General features: G+C 39.4%; 1 protein-coding gene across 3 annotated transcripts in view; it reads left to right on the forward strand.

Annotated features, from left to right (window-relative positions):
• LOC100883439 (uncharacterized) overlaps positions 1-19,682 on the forward strand; it is a 33,712-nt gene extending 14,030 nt beyond the window's left edge. For all 3 annotated transcript variants that reach the window (XM_012285418.2, XM_012285417.2, XM_003703265.3), the window contains 3 exons: positions 11,103-11,336; positions 16,358-16,423; positions 19,121-19,682. In XM_012285418.2, the coding sequence (XP_012140808.1) occupies positions 11,103-11,336; positions 16,358-16,423; positions 19,121-19,294 (474 nt within the window). In that variant the 3' untranslated portion in view covers positions 19,295-19,682. The remainder of the gene's footprint in view (positions 1-11,102; positions 11,337-16,357; positions 16,424-19,120) is intronic.
• The last annotated feature ends 419 nt before the right edge of the window (positions 19,683-20,101 follow it).

Consider the following 20,101-nt stretch of genomic DNA (forward strand, 5'->3'; position numbering starts at 1 on the left):
ACGGGGTCCCGAGAAAAAGGTACGGTCCGTGAGAAAGAAAAGATTGTACCGCGTCGACAATGGACGCTTGGCACTTTCCATTCGCGACGTCGTTGACATTTTCGCGGCGCGCCGACCATCACGCTCGATCGAGCATAAACGATCAGTCGCGTTTCGCGAAAGCGTACTTTCTTCTCGGAATTTGCCATTCCTCCGACACCGCTGATTAAAACTCTGAACCCTCAACTATCCCGTTACACTTAACAGCGAATTGCTGATTAATTATTCCATTGTCTCCGTTTCCATTTAACCCCTTCTGTTTGAGTTTCTTTGCCAAAGGGAATTTAGGATCTTGTCACTTTTATGACCGATATCCTTTCCATTCTAATTACTAATATATTCTCAAATATTCGTACGGAATCACTTGACATTTAAAGCATCCATACATGTTTCCATAAATTTGATCTTTCAGTGAATCAATAATTTCTATATGTCTTTCTTTTCATTCTTACATTTCGAAGTTAAAAAATTCCACAGTGAAAGTTAATAACTAATATTAAGAAGCTGTTCATTCATGACAAACTTGAAACTATAATTATAAAACTTACGTACAATATAGAATAAAAGAAAGTTAATGATGCATGCTCTTGATACACTTTCGCTGACAAAAGTTGAAAAAATTAAAAGCACAAAAGTTACCTGCATTTCTTTTTTTTAAAAAACCTCACTGCATGTTTATTCATAACATAATTCTTCCAAGAATATAATTATTCCAACAATATAATTATTCCAAAAAATCACTCATGGATGAAATAATTCTAGAAATGATTAAGTGTGAAAAGAGGAGCACTAATTACGTCAATTCGTTAGCCTTCGCGTACGGAATACGGTAATCGCGTTGAGCGTCAATGAACTTAGCGGTGGTCGAACATCGGATCGACACGTTACGAGAAATCGATGTTCATAGGCGATTCGGAAATTAGCACGGCGACTGCGAGACCATCTACGTTGGGAATAATGAGCAGTGAAAGCCTGTCGTTGGAAATCCATCAAAACGAGGCTGGCTTCGTTAAACAAGCCACCTTGAAATATCGACTTCATGTATATTAAATCGATGCTAGTGAAATAGATGCCACAAGCAACGGTACGGAATAGTTAATCGGCTAATCCGATACTTCACGGTAAAATCTGTTCTGCGAAGAGGGTGTGTGACAAATTACTGAATCCACCGTCTAATCCATTTAGGAATTTATCCAAACATTATTAAATTCATAAATATTTTTAATGGAGGACATTGATGAACTCTCAAGTTATGAACTACAAAACTAAATAAAAAACAGCAGAGAATATTGTAAAAAAATAAGTCAAAAAGGTGGAATTATGTTGCTTATACATAAAGTCATTGATCGCGTAAAGTCGATAACTAACCATTACAGGAAACATAACCATTACTTTGTCAAAGTTGTAAACGTCTATCCAGGTAACAAATTCGCAGATACAGACTAATCGTAAATGATGGCCCGAAAGAGTATCGAAAGCTTTGTTTGCGTCATAAACTGTTTCCGACCATAACACCGTTATGTCATATTTTTTCACGTTGTTTCAATCGATTCGAGTAACGAGGGAACATAGCGTCGGAACGTGCCGATGCTTTCTCCGATCCCGAGGAATGTAAATCTCCGAGCCATCGAGTAAAAATAATGACACTTTATTTACCGTTTTTATGAATCGTAAAGGAACGGTAGCTCGCGATTACCCCGTCTGGAAAGTTCGCGGCGTCTTCAGGGAAAGATGGGAACGAGTGTTCTCTTAGGAGACGAGGAAAAAACTAATCTTCATGGAGCAACGATCTAACCCTCCACTGCAACCGAGGAATTAACCCGGCGAATGGTAAGGTCGTCGTTTAAAACTTTCTTTTCGCAAATCCTCGATTTAAGCCTGTATTTGTAAGCGATCTGAAGTTTGTAAAAGAAAACGTCTGTCAATATTTATGCTCAGGTTAATAACACTTATTTATTGGAGCCGAGGAATTGATTAGGAGCTGCCAGTTAGGCTTTAACCTGGCAGCCAATCGATATCGAAAACGAACTATAGATTTTCGATACGATACGTCGACGAGATGATAATTAAAACGTTTAATTAAGAGAAATCGTTATTGGAATGTTCGCTGGCTATTACCTTTTTTGTGATAGAAAACTATTTCCGTTTTATTTTTTCATTCTTCTAATCAAAGTTATTTAGCTTCGAAACTTTGATAACTAGATTGTAGTTAATTTATGGTAACTGTTGACCCGATAACTCGAGCGTTCCTTAATTAGAAATAGTTCCTCGAGTTCGCGTACAAATTAAGAACCGAGATTGTTAGATAAGTAAATACATAACGAGCGTGACAAGTACCTGTTTAGTATATTATTCGATAAAGTCTAATTCGGCGCGTGGTGATCTGACGCGTGGAAATTCGTCGCGTGGATAATTCGACGCTTGGTGATTTGATGCCTCGGTAATTTGATGCGTGGTGATTCGACGCGTGGATAATTCGGTGCGTGGTGATTTGATGCGTGGATAATTCGACGCTTGGTGATTCGATGCATCGGTAATTTGATGCGTGGTGATTCGACGCGTGGATAATTCGGCGCGTGGTGACTTAACGCGTGGTAATTCGTCGCGTGGATAGTTCAACGCTTGGTGATTCGACGCATCGGTAATTTGATGCGTGGTAATTCGACACGTGGATAATTCGGCGCGTGGTGATTTGACGCGTGGTAATTCGACGCGTGGTAATTCGTCGCGTAGATAACTCAACGCGTGGAGAATTCGACGCGTGGTGATTCGACTCGTGGTAATTCGATGCGTGGATAATTCGTCGCGTGTTAATTCCACGCGTAGTAATTCGACGTGTGGTAATTCGACGCGTAGTTATTCGACGTGTGGTGTTTCGACGCGTAGTAACTCCACGCGTGGTAATTCTATGCGCAGTAATTCCACGCGTGATTACTTCTCGCGCGATAATTCAACATAAACGTAAACGGTTAACGACGCAGAAGCTTAAGCAAACTCGCCGTAATTTTGCGGCAAGCAAAAGAATGAAAATCGACTCTCGATGCGATGATTCGAAAGAAAGCAACCGAACATGGAATTATGAAACACGTGGAACGACGATAACCTTCGAAGCAGCTTCTCTTCTCGCACTATTAATGTCGATGAACTGGATACGACGGAATGCGCGAAAACTTCTGCAAGGATATCTATTTCTGTTCCATCCTTCGTCCTTCCAACTAGCTTTGTGTCGGAGTTTCTCGGAGCTTAAACCTTTCATTAATTTCAATCCCCTTCAAGGTTTCGTAACTAAGGTTTTGCTCAATAGAATTTAGAAAACGGTTATATCTTGGAAATGTAATTAGAATCGTTTTTTAGAACCGGTTCGAATACTTATTTTTCTTGAATTGCAAAACTTGGATTAGTATACGGAACTTTGAACACGATTACGTGATTACCGTTTTGCACAGGCGCGAAAACAGATTTCTATGACGTTCGTGCAACATGCAACGTGTTACGTAGTCGAATAAATTCATTTTTTCTGGTTTCCATGCTTCTTCGTTACTTGACCGACAAAACGTTGCAGCACAAACATATTCTTTACAACTATCGTTGCAAAATGTTTAACACTTTTTGTATATTATCACTGAGATTAAAAAATGGAACATTATTTACATTAACGATATTTATTATTAAATTGTCAATAAAGTTTGCTACTTCAATACTACGATCTTCATATAACAACTGATTATAAATTAAAATTTATTATAAATTAAAGATGTCCTAAACATTTTAACCTAACCTAACCTAAAACTTAATTTGTCTCAATAAAGTTGGTAACGTTAACGACAGTGTTAGAGACAATATTTGAAAGAAGAAGCGATCGTGGAGATTAAAAGAAAGCTCATCGCACAAGTAATTCGTTTAATTATCTACATAGGAATAATTTTTTCTTTCCATTTTGCGGTCACGTTCTTTCTCTCGACTCCATGCAACCGTGCGATACAATCCTTTCGATGGGAACGCGTACGAAAGGTTTTGCAATTTAAACCGCTGCACCGCGAGCGTGCTCTGAATAACCACGAAGCGGATTCGCGAACATTGTCATTTCTCTAATAACACTTTTGTGTCCGCGACTTTCGCCGTGCGGAGGTACCTGTGCGTGGAGAACTTCTCGTTCGCGAAAGGGGAACGAATGGTGTTTCGAAAACGGATGTACGGAAATTTCCAGCGAACCGACAGTTAAAATAATTCTAAAACGTTTTGTATGACTAAAGTAGACCGATAACCTTGCCAAAAGAATGAACATTTAATGCAAAGAGAAAGCATCGAAAAAAAATTCTGCCCAGAAAATTTCACGGGTAGAAACTTGAGCAGAGATTACAGTAATCGAGGAAACGAAGCGGGAAAAAGTTGAAAATTGGGAGAAGAAACCTTGCGACAAAAAAGCTGCGAGAAGCTCGATTTTAAGTCCAGCTATAAATCAATCTTTACTTCTGGTCTGATATCGGAACTCTTTGAACGGCCTTTGAAGGTGTTTAAATCTTTTGGGGTAATGTACCGTGACTCGCCGGTTGACAAGACGAGCACATTACTTATAAAACAACTTTGTAGGAAAAATGGTGATTACTATGTTACTGTTCCATTTACGCGAGCGCTATCTGTTATCCAGCTGTCCGCAAAGAGGTTAGGTTGCTCTCACATTCTTACAATTTATATTACATAAGTTTATTTAGAATGAAACTTTATCGAACGCAACGAATTACCACGCGCCGAATTATCCATGCGTCGAATCACCACGCATCAAATTACCGATGCGTCGAATTATCCACGCGTCGAATTACCACGCGTCGAATTACCACGCGTCGAATTACCGATGCGTCGAATTATCCACGCGTCGAATCACCACGCATCGAATTACCGATGCGTCGAATCACCAAGCGACGAATTATCCACGCGTCGAATTACCACGCGTCAAATCACCAGACGCCGAATTATCCACGCGTCGAATCACCACGCATCAAATTACCGATGTGTTAAATTTCCACGCGTTCAATCATCACGCATGAATTTACCACACCAGGCTTCATAATATTACGCGTCGTTACATTCCTCTCTCGCCATCAAAATTTTCCCTGCATTAATTACATTACCCACAATATTATTTAAACTTTAGTTATTCTCAAACCACCTCCTCTAAATTTTAAATACACTTCCAAACGTACCGCTTTCAAATACTCGTCAAATCATCGCATCAAGAATCGATTTTCATTCCTTTTCTCGCCGAAAGTTTACGGCGAGCTCGCTTAAGCTTCTGCGTCGTTAACCGTTTACGCAACGCTCGATTAAAAGTGATTATAAGGGTAAACAATGCCGGGGAAAAGTGCAAACATGTAATTATATGTCGTCCATTATCTCTGTTTGTTTCGCCAGTGCAGACATGTGTCAGGCTCGCAATTGCAGTATTTTCATTCAAACTGCTTTTGTTTAATACTCGCTTACCGATTACGTTGATTTATTTTATAATTATTTAACATTTTTACAGGGTTTTCATAAATATTTATGGTATAATTTGCTTCGGAGGAAATCGCGTATAAGGAGCAATTATCAATTATCTTTTGATTCGTTATATCTTCAAAGAAAGTTAAGAGTCTCAGTATATCGGACTATTAACATATTTATGTGCATTCAGGATGCAATCTGCATCGATATAACGAATGTTCTGAAGCTATAATCTGAAAGGTTTCGTCATTTCAGAAGCGTCAACTTTAATCGATTTTTCGTAGAATCGAGAAAAATGTAATTGTCTGCTAAAAGAAGAAAAGTCTGAAAGTGCAAAGTACGGAGTCTGCGCTCATTACCGATGTAAATAATTAAACGCCGTGATGTTAATGCGACGGAACAGCATTACAGAGATTCTCGCAATTTACGTTATTGCCGGATGTTGATGCGAGCAAATCGGTTACGTCCAAAGAATATTATAAATCCTAACCAGCGTGGCCACTTTCAGCGTGACCGCTAATGAACACACATTACGCATTCGCGGTTGGCTTCGGTGTAAAACCGGATCCTTCGATCCAGGTGTATGATCGACGCGATAAAAGGAAACTATAATTGCGCAGGAATGCGCGGTAGAATCTCGACGATTCGTTTCTTATTCAATTTATTCATTTTTTTCCATCTCCGCTTGCGCCACACACTTAAGTCATAGCTGCCTAATTGCATGATCAGCCGATCGGTTGGGACGCGTTAAGACAGCAAATAACATTTGTATATTCCAATACGAGCGATCCGTGTACGTTCATGATGCTCGAAGATTTATTTCTTAAGGACTCGTGTCAGCTCGCGATTGCGGTTTACGAGAATTGTTCGCGGTTCGTTGTGTGGCTGTCTCGTTTGCAAAGGATATTCTTAACGACAAGAAGAAATAATTGATTTTCTGAAATTGATGAATCTACGACCGTACGTACTACGACGGCTCTTGCGAAATCTACGACTGCAATTTTATCTTTCTTTTTGCGTTTAAAAGGACTGTTGAAAGACTGCACTCTTTCTCAACCTTTTTCGAATTGCGACGTTCTTTTGTAACGAGTAAACATTATTAATGCGAGTTGCGGAGAATCATTTTAATGATTTTATATAACTACTTTATATAGCTATCACTGTGAAAAGTAACGATGTAACAAATATTATGAGGTTCTTTTAATTTGAACTTTTCACCTGTTTAAATTAGCATGTCTAAAATGTTCTTTAACATTTTATTAAATTCAAGGCTTATATCGCTCGTATTAAATTCATCATTTGTATTAAATTCATGGTGTCAATCACTGTTGATCCATGGCTTACTTCAGAAAAGCCCTTTTGCCCCAATTTCGTATTGTATGCCTTCACAAATGTATCAGCCATGAATTTTAATTCCAGCCATCTTAGAAACCTTATTTTCCCATGTTCTTTGCTGACGACAATTTTATGTTCAGTGAAAGTGATATCTTTAATTAACTTGTATGTTCTTACTGAATATAGTTATTGTTCGCGTAAGTCACATCATTAAAAATATTCGTTCATTCTTTCTACGCATGATACAAATACATTCAATGTCATTTATAATGGGTTAAATAAAAGAATTCCCTAGAAGATTTATGTCAGACCATGAAGCAGTACACTAATACCCAGATATGGTCTCAGTGTTAATGGTATACAATAGCAAGGATACATCATACAATGTTAACCTCATTTTTAGAGCACAAGTCAATTTAAATTGATATTCTATCTGTATAGACGCGCTATACAGGTTTCTTTTATTCTCAAACAAAAATTCAAACTGATTTAAATTACACGACTCGTGTTTCTTCTCGTGGTTCCTTTCATTTTCACGTTGAATATTTAATAGCGACGGTTTAGCTCTGCCTGAATTTCCAAGTCGCATTCAATTTCACCAGTCTGATAAATTTTCGAATAAAATGCAAACGAGTTTCTGCCATACAATTTGACGCAATAAATTAATTACCTTGAATGTATTTGATCGAACCGATTTCGCTACTTATATCGACGTCTCGAATTCTACGAAAAATTCCCAAGTTGTTCGCGAATATTTCATCTCGTGCAACAAAAATGTTTGTTGGAGTCACATGGTAATATCGAAGGACGCTGGAAATCGTTTCTTACATTGCACTTTAGAATCGTAAATAACACTACACATGGCAAATTACATGTGTTGCATGCACCGACCAATTTTCTCGTCGTTTTGCTTAGTGAAAGGTGATTTTACGATATCACAGTCTCTGTATCTTTATTGAATCTACCATTTTTAATGTCTTCTCTTTTTAACGCCTGCAAAAGTATACAAAATGGCGCAGTGAAATTCGAAGACTAAAGACTCGTTAATTATTGCTATGAGAATGGTACACATCGAGATATATCAAAACTTGATACATCAAGATTTATAATTTAATTATCGGATAAAAATTGATCTTTCAGCGCTCGGAAATTTGATGCACGGTGATTCGATTCGTGGTGATTCAACGCGTGGTAATTCCATGCGTGGTAATTCGACGCGAGGTAATTCAACGCGTGGTAATTCGACGCGTGATGATTCGACGCGTGGTAATTCGACGCGTAGTTATTCGACGCGTGGTAATTCCACGCGTGGTAATTCAACACTTGGGTGTCCTACGCGTGGTAATTCAACGCTTGGGAGTTCTATGCGTGGTAATTCAGCACTTGGGAGTCCTACGCGTGGTAGTCCTACGCGTAGTAACTCCACGCGTAGTAATTCAGCGCTTGGGAGTCCTACGCGTGGTAATTCAACGCTGGGGAATCCTATGCATGGTAATTCAACGCTTGGGAGTCCTACGCGTGGTAGTTCAACGCTTGGGAATTCTATGCGTGGTAGGTCAGTGCTTGGGAGTCCTACGCGTGGTAGTCCTACGCGTAGGAACTCCACGCGTGGTAACTCCACGCATGGTAACTCCACGCATCGTAACTCCACGCGTGGTAACTCCACGCATCGTAACTCCACGCGTGGTAGTCCTACGCGTAGTAACTCCACGCGTAGTAATTCAGCGCTTGGGAGTCCTACGCGTGGTAATTCAACGCTTGAGCGTCCTATGCATGGTAATTCAGCGCTTGGGTGTCCTACGCGTGGTAACGTCGTTTTAACGAGACTCGTTAATTATCGCTATGAGAATGGTACACATCAAAATACATCAAAGCTTGATACATCAAGATATATAACTTAATTATCCGAATAATACCCACACTGATAGTTCACATTAAAATTTCAGTTTGAACTTTATTCCCGACATTATTGAACCTCATATAAAAGCAATTTTCAACGAGTCACTCAAAGATACTCATTGAATATTCCCTTTTCTGTTGCTCGCATAATGTTAACATCGTTTCAGTTTTTAGCGGCGCCAGTGTTTTCCATAAACATCATCGATCGATTGTTCCGCGAGTGAATAGGTACCAACGTAACGTCCCGGTCTTAACTCGGTCAACGCCATGTTTCATACGGTTTTATCCAAAGCGGGAATTCGCGATAGATATTTCGAATGTTATTCCAACGAAAATACGGCAGTTTCACATAACAAGTAGCGGGACATTCTGGTTGCAGTTATGTGCACCAGTTTGCATGCGAGCGGAGTGGAGGGAACGCGCAGTTCACATTCGCCTCAATTATTGTACCATTTTGAATCGTGACATTTGCTGCAACTGGAAACTTATCGAAGTTCATGAAAACTTTTAACAACTTATCCTCGACCGCAAAAGGTCTACGTCATAGATTAGCTTGGGGACTGTTTTTGCTTAAGGTCAGAAATGGTCGAATTTATTTTAGGTGGAAGAAGAAATGGTCTAATTAATTTGAGGTAGAAGAAATGCTCTAATTTTTTGATGCAATTTGTCTTCATCATCAGGTGGAGAAAAGAAGGATATTAGTATTTAGTTGATATTATAGGTATATTATTAGTAGGTATGTTAGTTGCCATTTAGGAGTTATGGAATCAAATGTGTGAGAATTAAACTTCCTCCAAGAAATAAATGTCTGTGTTATTATACAAAATTACTAATAGAAGTTCTATTACACTAAACCATTAGTTACAGCAACTTCCACCTTAAAAATTATAACAGAACAATATTTTTCAATCAAGAAACATGATCAGAATCACGAGTTTGGAATTCATAGCAAAAAATAAAAAATGAAATATCAACTTGAGGTTTGAACTTTAAGTCCACAGGAAGTGATTAGATAATCGTGAATGTATTTTCACAAATCCGTGAAAATCGTCCACCTGTTAACAAGCTAGTGAACGTAACGTCTCCCATTCCAATTATGTAATATGCCACTTCAGTAGGCGCGTGTTCGCATATTTCAGTTCCCTTTCTGATTCCGTACGTACACGTATCGTGTCGAGTGTCATTATCCCGTAACACCCACGGTTCTCCTATACGTACATGCCTACGCGAAGTCTGTTACCTTCGCTCGATCGTGCATTGTGAATGCAGCGTATGTAAATAGAGTACAGGCAAGGTTGTGGAACGTGTAACGCGTAAACGGTTAAGCGTCTACGAGGTTAATGAGATGAAATAGCGTGATACAATGGACCATCTTGACGGTTGCGAATGTTCTCGAGATCGTCGTCGATCGAGTGCTAATTCGGACGAAGATCAAACATCGAATGAATTATTACTCCTACGCTGCTTTGTTTCGAACAATGTTACCAGCTATTATCGTTACATTTGTGGAACATCTGGGCGTTGGAAAATGTTACATCTCCATTGAATGATGTTTCTTTTATATTTGAACTTCAATTTTCTTTTACAATTTCTTTGTACAATTTAAATTATAGTCAAATGTATAATGATGTATGATGGTGACTGTAATTGGAAGGTTAAGATAAAGAGGTTAAGTCTTACAATTCGTGGTACATCTTATATTATAGTCAAATAAAATGGTGGATGATGGTGACTGTAATTGGGAGGTTAAGACAAGGAGGTTATGTTTTTTTTTCAATACATTGTACAATTTAAATTATAGTCAAATGTGATGGTAGACGATGGTGACTTAATTGGGAGGCTAAGATAAAGAGGTTAGGTCTTACAATTCGTGGTACATCTTAAAGTATAGTCAAATAAAATGGTGGATAATGGTGACTATAATTGGGAGGTTAAGACAAGGAGGTTATGTTTTCTTTTTCAATACGTTGTGCAATTTAAATTATAGTCAAATGTGATGGTAAATGATGATGACTGTAATTGGGAGGTTAAGATGAAGAAGTTAAATCTTACAATTCGTGGGACATCTTAAAGCATAGTCAAATAAAATGGTGGATGATGGTGACTGTAACTGGGAGGTTGAGACAAGGAGGTTATGTTTTCTTTTTCAATACGTTGTACAATTTAAATTATAGTCAAATGTGATGCTAAACGATGATGACTATAATTGGGAGGCTAAGATAAAGAGGTTAGGTCTTACAATTCGTCGTACATCTTAAATTATAGTCAAATATAATGATGGTGACTGTAATTGTTAAGATAGAATTATAATAATGCTGTTACGATTCTTTCACAAACATATTTGCTTCCAGGCGTACATCAAGAAGGAGCTGGGCAAAGTAGTAGTCTACACAACAACCTCTGGTATCGTCAGAAAGACGTTCTACAACTGCAAGAAGGTGAAGCAGATTTTGAGGACGCATATGGTGAAATATGACGAACTGGATCTGTTCGGAGACGCGGAATTGCAGACAGAACTGAGAGAACGTTTAGGTTCCGACGTCATACAGCTGCCACAGCTCTTCATCGATGGCCAACATATTGGGGTTAGTACAAAGTATTCCAAAATCCAATACTTAAGTGAAAATAATTTAAAGGATGTCATCTTTGACATAAAATCCAAGTATCTATTAACGGAAAATCGCTCTACTTATTCTTACAGACAAGTAGTATTATCCGTACCAATAATACCGCTCATTTTACGGTTAGTAAGAGAGAGTATTGAGTAATGAGACACGAGCATCTGTTGCTGATCGTTTAGCAAGTTGCGTCCGACATCCGTTAAACCAACTGGCTAGTTCTCGTTATCGATTTTCTCGGTTACGGAATATCGTAATTTCTCAAAGGAAAACTCTTTCTTCGAATCTTTCGCAAGAGCCATGACCCATTACGCAATCATACGTATCGGAAATGTTTGTGAAAGTGAGGACGCAACCGGTTGGTTATTTTGAATAATTTCGCACATTGGCAATCGGTGATTGACGTGATGTTATATATATAGCTGTGTGTTACGAGAAAGTCTTTTGTATAGCTAAAAAAGTTATGGTACTCATATTTTCCATTATATCAACACTTGCACAAGCAAAGAAAGTGTAAACAGTAATTTACTTAAATTTCAACATTGTAATTAGAAGTCAATTTTACGTATTTTCTTAGTATAATCAAACACATTATGATTCAAACTTGATTGTTCAATCTGAAAATTAAATCGCTGACATTCTTACGGAACATTATTAAAATTTTTACAGAATTTTATCGAATCAACGTTGCAAAATCATCAGGAACGCAGAGAATATTTGCGGAAAGCGTAACGAAAATAATTGTTGCGATAATCGGACGAGAATTTGAAAAATTGTTATCCCGAGGTAAAAACGTTGTTGCGACACGACAAACCCACAGCACGATAATAAAAGTAAAACCGTAATGGAATTCTTTGCAGCAACATATCACGGATACTGTGTGCGCGCGGTACAGTTAGATTTTCATTTTCAGTGTCGCATTTAGCGGAACGGACAATTTTATTTCGCCGTTTTTCTTACGTCACATTTGCGAACATCCTTTTGTTCGTTCAGGCCGATTATAATACGCGTCACATGCTGCTTTTCTGCTACGTTTACGATACTTTTACTCGCTTTATCGGTCGAGTGCGCGAAGAAAGTATCTCGCGATATTGCGCATCGCTTTGAAGCGTGCCCCTCGTTTCGGACGTGTGTGAAAAAATAATTATCCGAGAACGTTTCACAAATAATGTTATGCAGTTTCATTTACTGCTCTCCCTATAATACACCTGCTTGATATGCAAAAGGTTGGAAGAAAATTGAGATCAAGGATCGCGTGTCTATCGGGGTCACTGCCTACGTTTCTTGCATCATAGGCTTCTGGTACTTCGGTAACTGTGAAAATTATAACGACGTAACAATTGCATATTAATGGAGAAGTAATATTGTATGTCATTAATTATATCTCGTTTGGTCCAAACGATTTGCTATGTAACACTCAATTAATTTGTGAATAGGGTACCGTGGTGCCTATGTGCCTATATAGAACTGTCCAGGATCGGGAATTTAATGCGTGGTAAATCGATCCGTGGTAACTCTATACGTGGTGGTTCAACGCGTAGTAATTCGATGCGTGGTAGTTCGACACGTGGTAATTCCACGCATGGTTATTCGAAGCGTAGTAATTCCACGCGTGGTGATTCGGCGCGTGATAATTCGATGCATGGTATCTCCACGAGTGGTAATTCCACGCGTAGTAATTCGACGCGTGGTACCTCCACGCGTAGTAATTCCACGCGTGGTAATTCGACGCGTAATAGTTCCACGCGTGGTAATTCGACGCGTGGTAATTCTACGCGTAGTAAATCCACGCGTGGTAATTCGACGCGTAGTAATTCCATGCGTGGTAATTCGACGCGTAGTAATTCCACGCGTGGTAATTCCATGCGTGGTAATTCAATGCGTTGTAATTCCACGCGTGGTAATTCCATGCGTGGTAATTCAATGCGTAGTAATTCCACGCGTGGTAATTCGACGCGTGGTACCGCCACGCGTGGTAATTCCATGCGTGGTAATTCGACGCGTAGTAATTCCACGCGTGGTAATTCGACGCGTGGTAATTCAATGCGTAGTAATTCCACGCATGGTAATTCGACGCGTGGTACCGCCACGCGTGGTAATTCAACATGTGATCCAAACCCTCTCACAAAAATTTAACGCAATTCTCTATGTATGAAAACTGTCCAATAATTACAAAAAAAATTGTGTTTCTGTCTGTGACATTAATCGATGAAACTGGATTCGCCTCGAACGGTGTGTTCATGGCGTGGTCGAGCTGGAATGCAGCTAGCTGGAGCGTAATCTTTGGTTTGCACACGATCGCCAAGAGAGACCACAGGAGTCCCTTGTAACGCAAGCGACTTCACCTTTCGTGTTCGGTCCCTCTCTTTTTCTAGTTCTCTTTCTTGCCATCGGCCTTGGCTCGAACAGTTTGACATTTCGCTAGCCAGCTTATCTGCTTCGCTGACAAGCGACCGACGAGAGCAGAGATGAGCCTGTGTCGAGATTGTTTTAACACCGTCGGCTGTATTCATGGCTATTCGAACTCGTCAAATAGCACTTAAGTTTCTGATGATAGTTATTACATGTTTAGACTGTCGGATTAGAGCTGAAAAGCATTTAATCGAAACATCATTTTTCAAAGAGTGATTCTTGATGCGTAGAATGTTGCGGTGTTAATGATACACTGTAGACTTTCGTACAGAAAATAGCGTTAATGGTTGATCTGGTTTGCTGATAAATTAAAAAATTTCTGAAGTGTTTCAAGTTTATCACCCTTCAATCCATGGATAGCAAATGAGGGAAGTTTTAAATATCGGCTTAATTATCTGCCTTTATGAGTTTACGTTATCAAAGTATACAAAAGTAGTTAGTATGCATTGTGGGAATAAATTGTTCGGAATTAATTGTCTAATATTCTCAGCAACTACGAGGAAACAATCATGAGAAGAAGTCGTGAGAAAGTGCCCTTAAATTCGTATCGGGACGAATAGTTTTATAAATAAAAATTCGTGAGACGTTACTTTCCTGGCAGAAAAATCTTCTACGTTCGTAAAACGGTTCGTTTCCTGACATATTTCATTATTCATTACCAACTTTTAGGAATTTTCATTGAAACCTCTTTCACATCTAACACAAGGGAGACGAGAGAAGTATAATATAGTACTTTCCTGTTATTCCGCACAGCGTGTACAAGCAAGAAAGAAACTTTCTAAACAATCCACCATAAATTGTTATCAGACGTAAATGATAACAAACGACCGCGATGCGTTATCATTTCTTTTCATTGACCAACATCGATCGGACACTTCGCATTAATTAAACGGTTCCCGTTATGAGGTGTTAATTGGAGCAAGGTAACGGCCGCAAACTTTCAATCCGATTACACGGTTCTTTCTCGAATCTTACCAACGTTGACATACTAACTTGCGTAACTTTTCGACTCGTTCGACCGAGAACGCTCGCGATTTCGTTGGAATTTCTCCAGACCTTCTAATGGCGCAATTCATCAACCGGCCGAAGTACACGCCTAATTGTACGACGCATACTTGTGAGTTTATAAACTTGATTTCGAGTGGGTTCACTCTTTCGTCGTAGTACATATGTGACAAAATATACTCGTGGAATTCATGCGTTATATTACCACGCATCGGATTACTACGGGTGGTATCACTGTTCTTTACTGCCACATATTAGACTACTGTGTTACATTTCTACGAGTTGAATTACTGTGTGCCAATTCGCGTGTTGTGTCGATATATGCTGAATTATCGCGTGGAGGTACTGCGCGAGGAGTAACCACGCGTGGAGTTACCACGCTTGGAAGTGCCACGCGTCGAATTACCACGCGCCGAATCACCACGCGTAGAATTCTCCACGCGTTGACTTATCTACGTGATGAATTACCACGCGTCGAATCACCACGCGCCGAATTACCCACGCGTCGAATCACCACGCATCAAATTACCGACGCGTCGAATCACCAAGCGCCGAATCTCCACGCGCCGAATTACCACGCGTAGAATTACCATGCGCCGAATCACCACGCGTAGAATTCTCCACGCGTTGAGTTATCTACGTGACGAATTACCACGCGCCGAATCACCACGCGTAGAATTCTCCACGCGTTGAGTTATCTACGTGACGAATTACTACGCGTCGAATCACCACGCGCCGAATTACCCACGCGTCGAATCACCACGCATCAAATTACCGACGCGTCGAATCACCAAGCGCCGAATCTCCATGCGTCGAATCTCCACGCGCCGAATTACCACTCGTCGAATCACCATACGCCGAATTCCCTCGTGTTAAATTTCCATGCATTGAATTATCACGCATGAATTCACCACACATCAAATTACCATCTGTCACATTTCCACGCGTCATACCGCCACATATAAAATCACCAGACTTCATAATATTACGCGTCGTTCGATTCCTCTCTCGCTACCACAATTTTCCCTGCGTTAATTACATTACCCATAAAATTATTTAAACTTCGGTCATTCTCAAACCACCTCTGCTAAATTTTAAATATACTTCCAAACATACCGCTTTCAAATACTCGTACAATTTTTAAAACTATCCAATTATATTCAAAAAACGACGAGACGAACAAAAATTCCTGGAATAACATTCATGCGCGTAATCTTTTGAGCCGTAAAGTATCATAAACTGTCCACTAGTAGTGGTCAATGTCGGCGATAAAATAGCATGAAAATGTAAATCGCCTGACAGCAAAACCAAAATGATCACGAAGGTTATTATCCGCGTCATAAATATTTTCACGCGATTTTCTATGTTTACACGAGTTCGCACGACCATTTTGTATCGTGGAACTCGTGTCCCGTAATCTGTACAATCGCAACGTTCACTGTTATAATCGTCTTATCTCGTTTGCTTTCACGGAGACGCAATCGTGGCTAAAGAAAGAGAAACAAAGATATTTTCTGTGCAGTTTTTATTCAATTTTCAGAAGGTATTTCAAGTGTTGTTTCTTGTTACAGGGATTCGATACGGTGGAGAGACTGAACGAGTCTGGAGAACTGAGGGACATGCTAAAGCCATATCAGGTATATAAAAATTGATTTCATATCGTTTATAAGCTTATTACGGTCACGTATAAACGAACATTGTGTTAGTACATACTGTTGAGTAATATTATATAATATTTTCACTGTCTCAATTTATTGATACTTAAACAACCTCCGTTAAATGCACATTTATATTCAATTCGAAAACGAAATGAAAAAGAGGAAAAATTAAATAAGTGAACTAACATATACAACTATCTTTTATCTTAGAATATATATGAAATTTTGACACAAGCACAGTAACAAAATTTTGTAACATGGAATCTGAAATCAGTCAATCTGACTAGTTGATAGTTCTACAGTTCTGTCAATTATGTCAGAACAGATAGCAATGGAATTATTAATGTATCGACTTGAGTATAAAGCTTTCTAGAAACAGGAGTATGACAGTTCGATAGAATGTAACTGCGTGCAAAAGATCCAGCGTAGCATCCGCTGGACACGAGGATTTACCATAAGCTCGCGTCACGAGATGTCGATATTCCTCCTCTTCGAGAATTATTTGACCCTTTAAGAATTCCGCGCCGGTTCCAAGAATTTTCTACGTAACTATGTTCCATGTCTTCGGAATATTTATGCCCCGTTGAAGAATGGTACACAATCCCGAGTGTATAACTGTGAGCCATAAAGGAACTTGAACGCGCACACCGTAATCCGTCGCGAACGCAAGGTTGTACGATCCTTTCACTTTTATCCGACGATATCTTACCACCACCTTCCTTCGCTCTATCGCGATCATAAATTTCGATACCGTGCAATTCAGGTTTACCTTGCAGCGAGCAAAGGTCGTTTACACCGTATGCTATTGTCACTTTCCTGATATTTTGTTGCGCGCAACGGAACCAGAACCTGATGTACACTACAAGAATTACAGTGATACTTCCTTCGGATAATTCCACTTTGATTTAGAAAATAAATTGTAAACATCGATCCCTAAATTCGAAAGTTCATTTTAAATTTCTGAGAATACGAGATCTTATCTCAACTTTGCATTTCTAATTAACAACCCCTTGATTAAGTTCTTAAATTACTTAATTTTATTTATATCTCTCCAGAGTTCGGTGGAGAACATTCAAGAGCTGCAAGAGTTCATGCACTTCTATCTTTCATTTTCAAGGAAAACTTATTAAAAACCGAATACAAAGTTAAAACAATTTCCTGTATACTTCATAAAATTTTCAATGTTTATTTCCCTGGTGACTGACCTCGAATACCTAAAAATGAATAAAAGTGAAAGCACTTGCGCAACGTCGTCAAACTAGCGTGAAGACTAACACCTAACTTTTATAGGTTAATTAAAGAGTATCGATCGAAATAAGCAGAAAGTCGCAAGCACTATACTTGTAATCTTACAATTGGGCTACAAAATTCGTTTTATTCTCTGACCAATCCTTTATTTCGCTTCTAGTTCTGCTCTCTAGCTTTTTGATTGTAACTCTATATCGCGCTTCTCGGCTCTTTGATGAGTTTCCACTCTTCGACTCTCTGCTTTGGCAGAAGCTTAATTAAAGTTCACTCTTCGAAACCAGTGCACTTTTAATGGCGTTCCACGTGTAGTACACACTCGTACGAATGCGTTCAGACTTGCACTTGGAATAATTAGAAACTGTCCTCTTCAGGCACGGTCAATGTGTAGTTCTTGAGGTGGTCTCAAGTTTCAGATTCCACGTAGTCTTTGAAATTTGTCGGTGAAAAGGATTCTGACTTTGGCAAGTTTATACATCGCTGCGTGGTATCTCCACGCGTGGTAATTCATCGTGCGGTACCTCCACGCGTGGTAATTCCACGCGTAGTAATTCGACGCGTAGCAATTCTACGCGTGGTAATTTGACGCGTAGCAATTCTACGCGTGGTACCTCCACGCATGATAATTCCACGCGTGGTAATTCGACGCGTGGTACCTCCACGTATGGAAATTCCACGCGTGGTAATTCGACGCGTGGTACCTCCACGCATGATAATTCCACGCGTGGTAATTCGACGCGTGGTACCTCCACGCATGGCAATTCCACGTGTGGTAATTCGACGCGTGGTACCTCCACGCATGGTAATTCCACGCGTGGTAATTCGACGCGTGGTACCTCCACGCATGGTAATTCCACGCGTGGTAATTCGAGGTGATCGTTTTAACGAGATTCCTTAACTATCGCCATAAGTTAATTTCTCAATGTAGCAAGTATCTCAATTTTTGGAAATTCAAGCTCCCAATTTTTCAATGTCTAGAATATCTAAATTTTCAAATCTTTGAACCTCTAATTTCTTAACGTCAAGCACTTAACCCAAAATTCCTTCTCCAAGTGTGTGTACAGTTATTCAAAGTACGTCTCATTTCTTCCACTTGCTACCTTAATGACATTACAAAGTTTTAATGAATTGAAGTACCAAACTTAACCCTTAACCTTGCTCTACTATATCGTCTCAGACTCGTGACGCACACTACTGTTCATATATGCGATGCACCTCGTAGTTTCATCTAAAATTTTGGATTCAATCTTAATGATCTTCATAACCAAGTGTCTCTGAATACAAACCGTGCCTAACTCTTAATTTTCTTCATTCATCTTCACTTTGTAGTAATGTATCTCTACATTACTGCCTAGAAAATTAAAATTTAAACAAAGATCTGGATTTGTCATATTTCCACAGTAAAATTGAACCTTTATATTTGAATTTCAGAGCGAAGATGCCTGCACCGTCTGTCTGTTCTGCGGTGGTTACCAATGGCAGCTGTGTCCGGTATGCAACGGTAGCAAAAGATCCGTGCATCGCAACGACTTCACCGCGGAATTTGTCGCCCTGAAGTGTGCAAAATGCGATGTGAACGGTCTAATTCGTTGTCCTCACTGCTAAAGGACAAGCATGAAAAGAACGAGAGCCACGAACGACATCGTCATCTTCGAACGTTATTGCACTCGGATCCCCATGGCTTACAACCCCCTCCCTTACACTCGGTTTAAGACTAAGGTGCTACGAGAGTATATTGCATGTTACACGTAACACGTCGCGAACATGGATTCGTTTTGTCCACGAGAGTTCGAGAGCGCTCTTTCGTTCAGAATTTTCGTTTGCTGCTCGTCACGGGTTTCGTAGAAACTCGTACACGAAGCGAGATTTGAAACTTCAAACGGTAATTGTCGCTCGTTTGATCTAAAATATTGGACACGATTCGGATCGCGAACACTCCCGTCAATTGTAAAATATCGACTAATAAAGCTTATTTGAAATTTTGTAATATTAACACGGTGTACTTTTCTTTTCCCTTGGGGCAAACTTTATTTTATTCTTAATAATTTTAGTTAGAATTTACAAAGTATGGAGATCGTAGATGGTTGACACTATTTCTAATTATTTTATGATGCAGTCCATGTAAAAAGTCACTCATCAAAGTCATGATCACGTGTTAAATTAATGATCATCCTTACTTCCACGAATCGGCTATGCTTATCTGATTGCAACAGTGACAAACTGCGTTTGCAATAAATATAAGTATGACTCAATTTGAATAGCAAACACCTAACATTATTGCATAAAAAGTGACCTATGTCTCGTACACGTGACTGATCTTGAAGAACGATACGCCGTCACATAAGATCGTCGATCATCCTAAGATCGCACTGTTAATAAAAATATTTTAATATCCCATGCAACTTCTTGCTT

Source organism: Megachile rotundata, chromosome 5 (assembly GCF_050947335.1).
Source record: "Megachile rotundata isolate GNS110a chromosome 5, iyMegRotu1, whole genome shotgun sequence".
NCBI lineage: Eukaryota > Metazoa > Arthropoda > Insecta > Hymenoptera > Megachilidae > Megachile > Megachile rotundata.